Source organism: Podarcis raffonei, chromosome 7, assembly GCF_027172205.1.
Source record: "Podarcis raffonei isolate rPodRaf1 chromosome 7, rPodRaf1.pri, whole genome shotgun sequence".
NCBI classification, from domain to species: domain Eukaryota; kingdom Metazoa; phylum Chordata; class Lepidosauria; order Squamata; family Lacertidae; genus Podarcis; species Podarcis raffonei.
In genome coordinates, this window is record NC_070608.1 from 15,578,940 (window position 1) to 15,593,796 (window position 14,857).

At 44.5% G+C, this 14,857-nt stretch overlaps 1 protein-coding gene across 1 annotated transcript in view; it reads left to right on the forward strand.

The window, feature by feature from the left end:
- Positions 1 to 14,857, forward strand: part of MRPL13 (mitochondrial ribosomal protein L13) — a 37,809-nt gene that overhangs the window by 14,601 nt on the left and 8,351 nt on the right. Inside the window, exons 5-6 of the mRNA XM_053395373.1 lie at positions 1,639 to 1,725; positions 2,585 to 2,706. Coding sequence (XP_053251348.1) covers positions 1,639 to 1,725; positions 2,585 to 2,706 — 209 coding nt within the window. The remainder of the gene's footprint in view (positions 1 to 1,638; positions 1,726 to 2,584; positions 2,707 to 14,857) is intronic.

Consider the following 14,857-nt stretch of genomic DNA (forward strand, 5'->3'; position numbering starts at 1 on the left):
TAGACATGGTTAGAATTGCAGTCCTTCTGCCATTCTTCAGGTAGGCAAAGTTGTCTTTCTAGAAACAGAGATCAAAACTTGAAATTATTCTAAAATGATCTTACATTTAAAAAAAGAAGCCAGGTATATATATTGCTCACATGTGATTCTTTAAAAATATTATTCAGATAAGGGAGGCACAACATATTATATTTTGGAAGGGAATTTATGAGTGTGTAGCTACGTGGGGTGCAGGTTCTGTTTTTAAAACTGAAACCAAATACACTTGTACATTTGGAAAGAATTATTTGGATAAATGTATCTGTCTTTCACCTCTAAATATTTACAGTATAGTCAGCATTTACATATAATGAACAAATGGGGATAGTCAGAAATAGCCATTAACTGTCCAATCCTTAGTGTGTTGTGCCAACAGGATTGGAAGAGAGAGAGAAGAATTGAAAGTGCTTTGTAGTTCAGAATAGTTAAGGCCCGTGTTAGAAACTGGGATGCAAAAGCTAGGAGCATCACTGCTCCTGGGACTTGAATTGTAGGCGCAAAAACAGAATGTCTAGTCACCACTTTTTAAAATTATATAGGGATTTCCTTTTTAAAGACACTGAAGGTTTTCTGTATTTAAAAAACAGATTTGGCACACATTTAATCCAGCCATGTTTAATAACATGAAATAAATCATAATTTAGCAGGGATTTTTAATGCAGCTATGTGAGTGTCATAGCTACCTGGCAAGAGCGATGGGGGAAATCCCATAATGTCATTTCTTGTCATTTCCGATAGTAAACATTCCCTACAGGAATATTTGTGGAAGAGAGCCTGCTAGGGGAGGTGCAAGAGATTCATTGCAAACAGTGATGAGGTGGGCTGGGGAAGATGATACAACAGGAAGCCCAGCCCCTGCGCGATTGGGGGGATTCCCGGCCGCATCATCCCCTGGCTGGCCAATCGGCTGGCTCTGGGGGCATGACCTGCCCTATTTAAGGCAGGACGCAGCCGGGGATCTCCCTCTTTGCCGTCCGCCAGCTGTTCCTGCTTTTTCCACCTCCCGCCCTTTAAGGTTTTCGTTCCTTGACCTTGCTATGGACCTTGGTTGGTCGCCATTGAGGGGCCTGGTAGGAATTTTTCCACTTGGCAAATTGGCACCAGCCACTTGGTTTTCGCCTACCTCGTAGCAAATTGTCACAACTTTCTTGGTATTGGCTGTTAGGCATTGGTATTCTGTAGATGGAAGAGGGGAGGTAACGCCATCACCTGCCCCACATATTGAAGGGTAGTCCGATAAAGGATTCTGGGGGGCGTGGCCCTGTCTGAAGCCTGGGGAGGTGAGGTCCTAAGGCACGCCCCTCAATCGGTGACCCCGGGGGAGTTCCTAGTTGATGTGCATCAGCAGGACTCCCCCTACTGGTGGTTAATCCTTCCCGGACTTCAAGCGGACGGGCTGGAGTCGGATATAGTCGGTTAGGACCAATGCCTAAGCCAATACCACTCATCACCTGTAACCAATAAAGTTGTGGCCTTACTAACCTTATCTTTTTATTTAAAATGAAAGATAAAATAAAATTCTCTTATTTAATTCTGTATTAGAAGGCTGAAGATTTCTGAGACCTTGAGATAGCCAATGTTATGTGTTTTCTTTTGCAGATTGTAAAACTGGCTACGTATGGAATGCTCCCCAAAAACCTTCTCAGAAGAACTATGATGCAAAGGCTGCACATCTTTGCAGATGATGTAAGTTAGTTGCCAGTATTGTTTCTTGTGTACCAATCTCGACTGTACCCATGCAAATTCTAACCTACATTTTCAATCCACGTACAGTGGTACCTTGGTTCTCAAACTTAATCCGTTCCAAAAGTCCGTTCTAAAACCAAAGCGTTCCAAAATCAAGGCGCACTTTCCCATAGAAAGTAACGTAAAATGAATTAATCTGTTCCAGACTTTTAAAAACAACCCCTAAAACAGCAATTTAACATGAATTTTACTATCTAACCAGACCATTGATCCATAAAATGAAAGCAATAAACAATGTACTGCAGTCACCAAACTAATCAATCAATCAGTAGCGGAACTTGGTTCCACACAGTCACAAAAAAAGAGCCACAGAAATGCAAAATAAATAGGAAAAACAGACAGACCTCAGCGTAACACTCAAAACAAGAGGGAGAGCTGCGCAGCGCCTCTAGCACCTCTTGTTGTGCTGGCTTCAGCAATAGCTGTGCAAAGCGTAAGGGCTCCCTTCCGTCCCTCATCTGCTTCGCTGGGAAGCCAGCAGAGCAAGAACCGCTGCACAGCTCTCCCTCTTGCTGTGCTGGCTTCAGAGATAGCTGTGCAGCTTGCTCTGGCTTTTCAGGGAGGTGGGAGAAGGGATGGAGGGCAGCCCATCAGTCCTTTCTCCCACCTCCCAGAAAAGCCAGCAAGAGCCGCTCTATCTTTAAAGAGCCGCGCCGAGCGAACGTGTCTGCGGCTCTTGCTGGCTTTTCTTGTTTTCTTCCTCTAAAAACTAGGTGTGTCTTATGGTCGGGTGCATCTTATAGAGCAAAAAATACGGCAATTGATGGCCAGTGGCTGTTTGTGTTTCCCTCTTCCTCAGGTAATCCCCGAAGAAATACGCAAGAATCTTGTAGAGGTGCTTCCGCAGCCCCGCAAAGTGCCCAAGAGGTTTGACGAATATACGCAAGAGGAAATCAATGCTTTCCCAAGGCTCTGGAATCCGTAAGTGCCTAAAAGTCCTTGCACAGGGCTTTTATAACCGCACGTGATGGATTAGCTTTTAAAGAATGCGTTAGCCTCTAAGCGGCTAGAGAAATGTTTTTAAAATGCCTTTGAAGCAAAGATGAAGACGGATACGCCATATACATTTGTCCCTTCAGTTTTTGGATTACTCTGAGAGTAGATTTTGTTCTTATTTCGTGAGAGAGGGTGTGTGCGCGCGCATTTCCTTTTAAAATAATAGAAATCAAGGCATGCCTGTTTTTGGTCCTCTAGGAAAATGTTTTCAGAATAGTTTTATAAACACAATGGTCTCACCTATAAAATATAGTAGCCTGCTTTCGCGTGGAATACTTTACACACAGGTATTTGTAAGGCTTTGAGTGAATTAAGTTGCAGCCTTGAAAGCAGTCCATAATATGTGTCTTAAGCTTTATTTACAAAGAGAAGAAAGCAGGAAGCTGAGGAGATAAATTCCTTTACCAAACCAGAATGCAATCTTGAAACCAATACTTGCGTCAAGTATTAAGGGTGTTTTGTGATGGACACTAGAGCCAAATCTAGCATGCAGAGCAGACCTTCCAAGCTCATTATCTACCCACTAGAATATTGCCTTTTCGGTGGCATTTGAGGTGATGCTACCCAAGCAGAACTTGTTTTTAAGTGCAGGGTAGATGCCTCTTCTCTTCCCACGACCATCTCTCCTGCCATAGAAGTTTTACCGTCACTGTGTCTATAAAAATATGCCTGTGCAATTGTAATCAGCAGCAGTCAGTATGAGCTCTATGTATTCTGCGTGGTGCCACCTTTATGAATGACAATCTGGGAAGCAACTGGGCCTGGATCCCCACCTCTGACCACCTCAGAAATCTGCTAGTTAAAGACCCGCTGCTGAGATACCAATGTACAGTAATGATGCAGGAGTAAAATGTATTGCAAAACATTTGATGAGCTTCCTGGGACATTATATGATTACAGTGGTACGTCGTGTTGCGTACAGTGGAACCCCGGGTTGCGAACATGATCCATGCAGGAGGCACGTTCACAACCCGCAGCATTGGCAACCCGCAGCGCCGCGTCTGCACACGTGTGGGTTGTGAGTCGGTTCTTCTGCGCGTGCACAAAGCGTGATTTAGCGTTCATGCGCGAGTGCCAAAACCCGGAAGTAACCCGTTCTGGTACTTCTAGGTTCGGCGCGGTGCGCAAGCTGAAAACGCATAACCTGAAGCATCTGTAACCTGAGGTACCACTGTACTTAATACGTTCCGGAGGTCTGTTCGTAACATGAGGCGCGCTTTCACTAATGGTGCCTCCCGTTGCTGCTGCGCCGCCGGAGCGTGACTTCCGCTCACATCCGCAAAGGTCGCAACAAGGGGCATCTACTTCCGGGTTAGCGGAGCGTGTAACCCGAAGCATTTGTAAGGGGGATGGTACGTAACACGAGGTACTACTGTAGTAGCAAGGCCCATACATCAGAGTTCTAAATAAGAATTCCATACTGACCTTACTTTCACTTCAGATTCTCTGCATGTGATATAAGAGTGATGGGAGAACATAAGAAATCAATACTCTGCATCCACAGTTGGAGGCAGCAATGATTCTGAATACCAGTTTTCTGGAAACCGCAGGAAGGGGGAGTGCTCTTGTTCTCAAATCCTGCTTGCTGGTCTTCCACAGGCTCTTCGTAGGTCCTTACGTTACAAAACAAGGCAGGGACGAAGCCTCCTTTTCACTGCAATGCTTTGAAAGAATTCTGCCTTACCTAAAGAAAGTTATTTCGCTCACTGAATGAGTCTTCACCTTCATTAACTGTTGAGCCTTGGACTTAAAAAAAGATAGTTGGGCATTGTGGTTGTAGGAAGAAAGGAAAAGTTAAAATCAGATATTCCTCCTCCGAGGGTCTTCTGCTGGTTCCCTCACTGCAAGAAGCCAAGTTACAGGGAACCAGGCGGAGGGCCTTCTCGGTAGTGGCGCCCTCCCTGTGGAACAGCCTCCCTTCAGATGTCAAGGAGATAAAGAATTGCACAACTTTTAGAAGACATCTGACAGCAGCCCTTTATCGAGAAGTTTTTAATGCTGGATGTTTTACTATGTTTTTATATATGCTATAAGCGGCTCAGAGTGGCGGAAACCCAGTCACATGTGTGGGTTATAAGTAATATAATTATTACTATTTTATTTATTCAGTATATTATATGGGCTTAATTTCTTTTGTTTAGGGAGGAGATAAAAAGTGTTTTGGAAACTTAGTGTGCTCCTACCTCTTTCTCAATCCTGCTATGCTCTTATAACGAGCAGAATTTGAAATGTACTGCTGTTTACAAGTACAGTATTTCCATCTTATTGTGGCATATGCAGAATTATTCCATCCTGTGATTACGTAGGACAGAGAGAATCAGAAAGACAGAGACCACCCGAAAGAGAATTCTCAAGAGCTGGAGCTGGTTCCCGATGAGCCTGATTATTTAAAGCTATTCTCCTTCCAAATAGGACTTTACAGTCTGCTAACTTTGGAATAACGACGAGTCAAGGAAAAAGTTCCAGGAGAGTCCAGGTGTCTGACCCTTTCCCCTCTGTGAAGCATTTCACCCTTCTAATATTATCTGGTGTAGTGTATGAACTTAGACTGCGAGCCAAGACATTTCAGAATCTCGCCACAACTACAAACCCCCTTAGCTGCTTGTCTCTCTCCTCCTGCATTCCACTATGTCAGAACAGTGATACTGAACGGCCATGTAGCCCTCTTTGGTCTATAACATACTGTATTTTTCGCTCCATAAGGCGCAGTGGACCATAAGGCGCACCTAGTTTTTAGAGGGGAAATCAAGAAAAAAAAATATTATTTCCCCCCCCCCACACACCCCCAAAGAGCTTCTGGGGCTGCCGGGGGAAGCCCGGTCCCCCCCCCCAGCACCAAAGAGAAAAGAAGCCAAGACAGCGAGCAGGATCCATCCCTTTTTAGCAGTGCGCAACCTCTTCAGCCGGGAGAGGCTGCACGCGGCTATGGGAGAAGCCAAGACGTCTTGGCTTCCTCTTTAGCCGCGTGCAACCTCTCCAGCCGGGAGAAGCTGCACGTGGCTAAAGAAGCCATAGCCGCGCACAGCCTCTCCCGGCCAGAGGGGCTGCGTGTGGCTGTGGCAATACCCCCACCTCCCGCAAAAGCCCACAGGAGCCGTACGCCCTTTAAGGAGCGCGTAGCTCCTGCGGGCTTTTCTACGAGGAGGGAGAAGGGACTGACTGGCCGCGTCAGTCCCTTCTCCCTCCTGGGGAAAAGCCTGCAAGAGCCGCACAGAGCTTGTGCGCGGCTCTTGATGGCTTTTCCTGCCTGCCTCCCCCCTGCATTCGCTCCATAAGACGCACACACATTTCCCCTTACTTTTTATGAGGGAAAAAGTGTGTCTTATGGAGCGAAAAATGCGGTAGGAGGGAAGCTTGTTTTTGAAGTACTTTGAACATCTATTTAAAAAAAAAACCCCAATATATAAATGCTGAATATATATCCTTCTGTCTGCACCCAGTGTCTGGAACAATGGAAAGCATGCAGATTTCCATAAACTAACTTCATTTTGCATACTTTCATCTGGCTATATTCCTGGTTGTTTCAAAATCCAGATACCTTGGTGAGCACTATAATAGCTAAAAGGCAAGGAATTAAGAGTCTACCAGAATTGATGCCTGAGCTGCTGGTTCCTTCACCATTGGTTCCTGGCTGTCCTTTGCCTCTTTCTCCTTTCTTTCCTCCTTGATTGCCTAAAAGGTTTGTTTCTAGATTGTTGCCCACAGAGGATGAGAAACAAATAGATAACGGGTGTTGTGGAGACAGTTTGGTGGTTACTGTGCATGACATACATGTATCTCACTCAGATATTTAAGCTAGGGGCCAAATGACTCCTTAAACCAAGGTTATAGGCTCTAAATGGAATGTCTAGTTGCCATTTTGGGGCAAGACGGCTCTAAAGTCTTATTTTTCAAATGATGGGCAGACTGTGATTGATTCTCCGTTAAACATCTGGCTAGTTCATATCACAACCTTGAGCTAGGTTGAGAACTTTGAGAGCTTAATCCAGGGACAATCCACATAGATATTGGCCTATTCCGACCTCTTTTTCTTAATGGCAACAGCTCCTGTTCAGGATGCACAGACAAAAGCATTCAGGTTCCAGAAATTCATTCCAGTTGTGCAAATAAAATATAACTGAGAGAATTCTGCGGGATGGGGTATTACTCCAGATCCAAGGATCCCCAGGCAGGCACCTCCAGATCTTCACTTGGCTGCAAGTGCTTAAAAGCCAGGTGCAAAATGTGCCTGGTGCCTGGCTAATTTTGAACACTGGTATCTGCCTCTTGACCACTGGGTGCCCTGTCCTGGACCCCTTTGGTCTCTGAGCAGTCAGAGTCTTGGCTTAGCATTTCCCTTCAGAATCGAGATGGGGAGAAATACGAAGTTTATCTTGTTTCTGCAGAAGTGACTGTTACAACTGTTAGAATTCCTGCTCCACGATTGCAGTCATGGGATTTTTGTCTATCACATTACGGTGTATATTTTGACTCCACAGAGTGGGAAGTGACGGAAGCAGGATGTTTGTGTTACTTTGTTCCGTGAAGTGTGACAATTGTCCTTTGTTTTTTTCTCTTTGCTGTCTGATGCTAGAGAGAGAGGGAGCCATGTTGCAGTGTTCCGTGTGTGTTAATACGTAAATAAAGTAGATTAGCCAAAATGCTGAGTTGCTGAGGTCTGTCACACATGATGCGCAAACTCTGCGGATCCCTAAGTGTGCCGGTGTTGGTTGGCATCGGTCGCTGTGATGTTCGGGCTGAAGAAAGCTTTTAAAGCTCCCGAACGATCGGCCAGGAGGGAGGGAACATGCCAGTCGGGCATGTGTCTCTACCAGGTTCCTACTCAAGTGTAGGAGAAGCTCCTGGCAACAACACTATTAGGCTTGACTCTCCTTCAGATTCTCCCTCCCCACTCAAGAAACATTTAAGTATCTTGCTTCACCCAAAAGAGGAAGTGAGAGAGGAGGTCAGAAAGCTTTTCTTCCCACTGCTGAGAAAGGGGGAAAGCACTTGACCCCTCGTTTCGTAAGAACAAGGAAGCAATCAAAGCACTGCATACTTGGGGATTAAGAGGCGGCAAGAATCTTTAGTGCAGAAAGGAGAGTTGTGAAAAAAATATAGTTGGGGGGGGGAATGGAAATGGGTTTATGGAGATGCCATAAGACTCCAGCCAAATTGATATTGATGCTTCTCCTCATATGGAAGCCAGGAGATGTTTTCATAAAAATCCTGCTAATGTTAGACCTTCGCAGTTTTATGCTGTGAAATTGGAGTCTGTTACCACCACAATTAAGAAGGTTACAGGAAGCCAGTGGTTTTAACGCAGAGAAATGCCATGTGGAATTAAGCAGGGAAATGGTACTTAACGGCACAGCTTATAATTAGTAAAATGTGCGTGCAAAGTGTCTGCCTTCAGTTGTGAATATTAGGCACTGTTTTAACTGGAAAATTACAGGCCCCTTGCACTCCAGCTGCCTGAGAGAGACTGAGCATAAAATAACTTGCCCCAGGGAATCAAAATACTTCTGTGGGAGTGCCAGCTTACCTGCCGTTTTTTGTTTCTTCGGAGGAAAGATGAGCTGAGCGTGGCTGCGTTTTCCAGCTTCTCTATAGCAAAAGTTCTACAAAATTATTTCGGCTTTTGTTTCTCAGGAGTGGGATCACAACTTTAGCTGGGTCGCAGCTTAATGAGTGTCTTCATTTGCTGTGCGTGCCAAGTGAGTAGCCTCCTTTGCAACTTGGAAACATGACCATCCCAACAGCTGTGTAGCAACTCCCAGCTCCGAGGTTGGGAGGAAGACTGGGGTGGTTTGGCAGCTGCACGGCCAAATCACCCAGAGCAGTAAAGGATGGTTGCTGCCCACCAGAAGTCCCCCCTTCTTCCCCCCGCCCCCTCCAAGCAACAGCAGAAGAAACTGGCATGCTCTTTCCCTAGGACCCACGTACCTACGGGACCGCCTCTCCTGGTATGCCCCGCGGAGGACCTTAAGGTCCACAAATGACAACACTTTGGAGGTCCCAAGCCGCAAGGTGGTTGGATTGGTCTCAACTAGGGCCAGGGCCTTTTCAGTACTGGCCCCGACTTGGTGGAACGCTCTGTCACAAGAGACTAGGGCCCTGCGGGACTTGACATCTTTCCGCAGGGCCTGCGAGACAGAGCTGTTCCACCTGGTTTGGACTCAGTCTGACCCTTTCCCCCCCTCTCCTTATGGTTTTGATCTATGGGCTAGTATTAAAATGAGACTGCATTTTAAATTGTTTTGTTCTGTTTTTTCCTCCTATTATGTTTTTATTGTAATTTTGCTGGTGTTAGCTGCCCTGAGCCCAGCTCTGGCCGGGGAGGGCGGGGTATAAATAAAATTTATTCTTCTTATTATTCATCTTTCCTCCCCACAGTAAATAGAGGTGGGTTTTATTTGGTTGCTGCTGAAATGAGGTGCTCTGAGCTGCTCTGCCAAAGATCAACAAAAGCCAACATGCTCCCCAGCTCTTTTCTTCACAGGTAGGGTGAGTTGGGGTGTGAGAGTCTGTAACTGCCTGATACTGGGCAGTGATGTTGCTTCTGCCAAGCCATGAAGGAACCTGGTGACCATAAATTTTGGCTTGACTAGCAAAGCCACATTTTTTGTATTCTGTTTTACTTGAGGTGCTTTGAACTGTGCAACTGTTCGCTATTTTGAAGTGCAAAATAAGTTTTATGTGACCAACTTTTCCCTCTGTTGAGCTATCCTTTCATTCTGTCCAGGCTGAATATTCACCAGACGGCATTAGCAAAATGCTTTCTTACCCAGTTTCAATTTTGGCTGCTTTCAATCATGAATGCGAGTGTGAGACAGGAAGCTGAAATAAAAGCTATTGGATTTCACTCTGCTTCTTCTGGAAACTGTTACATGGCAGGTCAAATCGAACCGTTCCAACTTGGGTTTGAGCAGAACCTAAGCAGTAAATTTTATAGCCAGCCTACTAAGCCTGATCCCAAATCGATTTGAGTCCCCAGTTCAAAATCTGCTTAATCCTTGAGTACCCCTATGAATGCCACAGTTAATTACCTTCTCAACAAATCTTGCACTAAGTACAAATTGCAGTGAGAAATATTGAGCTCTGGGTTGACATGCCTGAGTCATAACTAGATTTTGCAGTGGAGGGAACTAAAGCAAAAACCAAGCACTCTAGGGGGATAGAAAATAACGAAGTACTTTGCTGCAAGCAGCCTAAACCTGAACAGAGGTTATTTCTCCCTTGGGGGAAAATTGGGATCCATGATGTGGGCTTGTCTCTGCCCATCTCACCACCGGCAGGAAGTCTTAAAAAAATATATATTTGAGGGATACTTCAGGCGAGAAGTATGCCCCTGTTCCATTTCCTGCATTCACCGCTGGTATGAGGTCTCTTGCGTGCTCTGGGCAAAAGAAGAAGGTGGGAGAGCCATATTGGAAGGGATTTTTCTTTCCTTTGTTCTTTGTCTTGTCTTTGTTCTTGGAGCCACTTTCTCAGCTCCCTTTGGGCCTACAGCCCTTTGGAGGCCTCTGGACTTGGGAGGAAAGCCTAGGAAAGGGTTGGGGGGGGGAACCAGCGGAAAGGAGGAGACTTTCTCTTCTGAGAGATGAAGCTTCCTCTCGATTCCTTGGTAGTGGCACCCACCCTGTGGAACGCCCTCCCACCAGATGTCAATGAGGAAAATAGCTACCAAACTTTTAGAAGACATCTGAAGGCAGCCCTGTTTAGGGAAGCTTTTAATTTTCGATACATTACTGTATTTTAATATTGTGTTGGAAGCCGCCCAGAGTGGCTGGGGAAACCTAGCCAGATGGGTGGAGTATAAATAAATTATTATTATTATTATTATTTATTCCTCAGTGGAATCTGGGAAATTCCCTTGAATTTAACAGCAGCCCAAGCCGAGGAGGTTTCAGGCAAACTGCAAAGGCCTGATCCAGCGGCTCCAGGACTTCAGGAGGTGCCAGGAAGTTGGGAGAGTGGATTGCCTGTCTAGGACAGACCTCCCCATGGCCTCCACAGGCTCCCCACCCGGCTTGCCACAGACCTATCAGACTATTGGACGCTGAATCTCGGAGGGTTGCCCAGAGGGGTATGAGACTTTTGCCCGAAGGTCCAGGGGCCTCCTATCTTTCTTTCCCAGCTTTTCTGGCCTTCTCAGCCCATTACGAGATTAATTTCCATTTTCCCTTTCTCCTGTGCTAGTTAAAGGGGCCACTAGGAACCTTTCCTTTCATGCAGTGACCAGGGGGGGCATGTTCCTGAAATATACTCGGAGACAAGAGTGGATTTCATGCTCTTTATTCAGCTCATAGTGGTGAGGAGGAATGAAGGTTCCCCAGAATGTCTGTGGACCAATCAGACTGCTGCATTCTGAATCCTATTGTTCTAGGACCAATCAGACTGCTGCATTCTGGATCCTATTGTTCTAGGACCAGTCAGACTGCTGCATTCTGGATCCTATTGTTCTAGGACCAGTCAGACTGCTGCATTCTGAATCCTATTGTTCTAGGACCAATCAGACTGCTGCATTCTGAATCCTATTCAACTCAGTACATAACAGTTCCTTTGAAATCGCTGTGTTCCCCTCCTATTCCTTAGTCGCTATTGCAGTTACTTGCTTAAGCATGAGTTGAGCTGGGACCAGGGGCTTGTCTCTCTCACCCTGAAGCAGGGTGGATAAAAATCAATGATTTTTTAAAAAATAAAATAAAATCATTTTTTTAATCAGATTTTTTTTTCTTTAAATGATTTTTAAAATAAAATGCTTTTGGAGGAAAAATCTTTCTAAAGATAGTTTTCTATTTAAGTTACATTATAGTCCAAAGGCTATTCATCAGGAAATCAGGATTTGCTTTAGGTTTTTCATGTGTGCTAAAACTCAGTCTAAGTTTTGCTTTTGTTTTTGTTTGTTTGTTTTTAAAAAAGCTTAAGCACATCAGTTAACAATCATGGATACATATGCTATAATGTTATTGCTTTAGTTCAATAAATTGCTTAAATTGTTATTAAGGAAATGATTGTTTTTCTCTGTCCAATAATGTACAGCAGAAAACCTTACAAAACCTCGCAATAATTTCATAATTACCTGTCTTACGTATTTCTAATAATATAACCAAATCAGTAATTTTTGATATAACTGTAAAAACTACTCTGAAAATTTAATATTCCAAAAATGAAACCTTCATCTGGTTGTAAATATTAAGATTATGCTGGCAAAAACGAGTCTTTCTGTAAAAAAAAAAAAAAGATTTGAATTGAGTCTTACTGACTAGTGATTTAAATCAAGATTTAAATCGATTTGATTTAAATCAAATCCACCCTGCCCTGAAGTATCCTCAAAATTTTGTTTTTTAAAAAATTCCTGCCAGTGGTGAGATGGGCAGAAACAACCCAGTTCTCCGTATAGAGAAGGAACTTATCACGGTTAAGTACCAATGTTCGCTTTTCCCCCGGGGAAGCATTGCACAGGTAATCAGGTACTTCAAAAGAGGGGCTCTCAAATTTGCCCAGTGGCTAGATGCCAGAGTGTTGCTCTAATATGAAGCCTCAAAATAAAATTTTAAGAATCCGAAAGGTCAGCAAATCCACATATAAGCCTTTTTGGCTGTTTAAACTTAATCCCATGATTTCTTTATCCATGCAATGCACCCCTCTTTAAGTCTTCCACTGCCTTTCTCTCTAACCTTTCCCCCAGGTTAAAATTCCAGTTTGCAAGGATGTCTTTGTTGCTGTCAGATGAAGTGCATAAGGACTACCTAGTGAACCATGAGAGGCGCATCAAAATAGTAAAATATTTACATTCTCTTGTAGTTAAACAGATACAGAAGGAACTGAAGCAGGATTATTGCTTGGTAAAAAATAAGGAATGCATTGATTTCCCACCCCGCACCAGTATATTCTTGAAAACTTTGCTCTCTTAACGTTGTTATCATAATATATGCATCAATAATAATAGTAATAATAATAATAATAATAATAATAATAATAATAATAATAATAATTTATTTATATCCTGCCATCCACAGCCGAAGCCAGGCTCAGAGCGGCTAACAACAGTAAAAAATAACACAGTTTACATAAAATTACAATAAATTAATTGAAATACATACTAAAATCAATTCATTCTAAAATCAATTCAGAACCAAATTAATGGCAACCCTGCCTTTTCCCCTGCTGGGGCTCAATATGCACAGGACCTGTTCCAGTCTGATTCTAATCTGGCCTGTGACTATAGAACAGTACTGCCATTTTGGCTCTGTCTCCTAAAGGGAGGTGGGATGCGGGTGGTGCTGTGGGTTAAACCACAGAGCCTAGGACTTGCCAATCAGAAGGTTGGCGGTTTGAATCCCCGCAACGGGGTGAGCTCCCGTTGCTCAGTCCCTGCTCCTGCCAACCTAGCAGTTCAACAGCACGTCAAAGTGCAAGTAGATAAATACCGTATTTTTTGAACCATAACACTCACTTTTTTCCTCCTAAAAAGTAAGGGAAAATGTCTGTGCGTGTTATGGAGGGAATGCCTACGGGTGGCATGCCTACGGATTTTCCTCCTCTAAAAACTACGTGTGTGTTATGGTTGAGTGCGTGTTATAGAGCGAAAAATACAGTAGGCGGGAAGGTAAACGGCGTTTCCATGCGCTGCTCTGGTTTGCCAGAAGCGGCTTAGTCATGGTGGCCACATGACCCGGAAGCTGTACGCTGGCTCCCTCGGCCAATAAAGCGAGATGAGCGCCGCAACCCCAGAGTCGGCCATGACTGGACCTAATGGTCAGGGGTCCCTTTACCTTTATGGTTTGGCTTAGTGTGGTATGTGACTGATTACATTGACTGAAATAAATTGGTATGTACATTCCCGCCCCCCTCTCTATATATACAGATAAAATAGAATGTTAAAGAACCTGTTGAAAACATATTTTGTTAAGGAAGCCTGAAAGAGAAGTAGTGACACGTTGTTACAGGGCAGCCTTGCTGTCATCAACTAATAATAACTCCACATTCTTGTGAGCATGGCTTTCTCCTTGATGGTTTTTAATTTCTCGACTGCAGCTAGAACAAAGACTGGTCTAAAGCAAGGCAAATGGCCTGATTCGATCTCAAGTTCTTGAAGGAGATGGAATTTCTTTTCTCCTTGTTATCCGGGACCGCCAGGGCCAGTGCAGCTTTGAAGGGGGCATTTGGGGAGCAGACTGCGTGTTCCCTCCATTCCATACTCAATTCTATTTGAGAAAAATGTAAACCGGCGACAGCACAAAGATCTTGATTCTTCAGGTCCCTTTTCACCCTAATAAGACCAGAAGCTCAAAGATGCATACAGTGGTACCTCTGGTTGCGAACGGGATCCGTTCCGGACGCCTGTTCGCAACATGAATAGAACGCAACCGCACGCATGGGTTGCGATTCGCCACTTCTGCGCATGCACGTGACATCATTTTGCGTGCCTGCGTCTGCCATGCGTGAGCGACGAAACCCGGAAGTAACCCTTTCTGGTACTTCCGGGTCGCCGCGGAACGCAACCTGAAAAAACGTAACATGAAGCAAACGTAGCACGAGGTATGACTGTACTAGACATTTCAGCGTTGGTTGGCCATTTTGAATCATGCGGATTTTTGTCTCTTTCTGTTCCTTTAAAAAACCTATATTTTTGCACGCTGCTTAGCCTCCCCCACTTTCTTGGCCTTCTTCTTCCTCTTCCTCCTCCTCCTCCTCCTCTTCGTCGTCTTCTTCAATCACTCGTTGCTGAGTAAGATTGTCTTCCATAAACACGGTTTTAACAATCAGTCCGTAAGTGGCTGTGGAGGCCAATTCTGGATAGCACAGATGAGAGGGATCTCTTTCAGGTTGCACACTCTGTGCATCGTTCTTTGGCTCCCTTCCCTCCTGTGTCTGCTCTCCCTTCCAGTTTTGGCTGTCCTCTTGCTGTACTAGAACTGGGCAGGAGTCATATGTAGCTCAAACGCCTAGTATTCTTTAACCACCCAGTCTTAAGACTTCAGCAGCTTTTTCTGCAGAAATTGTCCAACCACTAATTTCAGTGCAGAATTGGTAGAGAGAGTGCATTGTTATTGTTTGTTTGTCAAGACTGGCATTGCCCTCAGGAGCC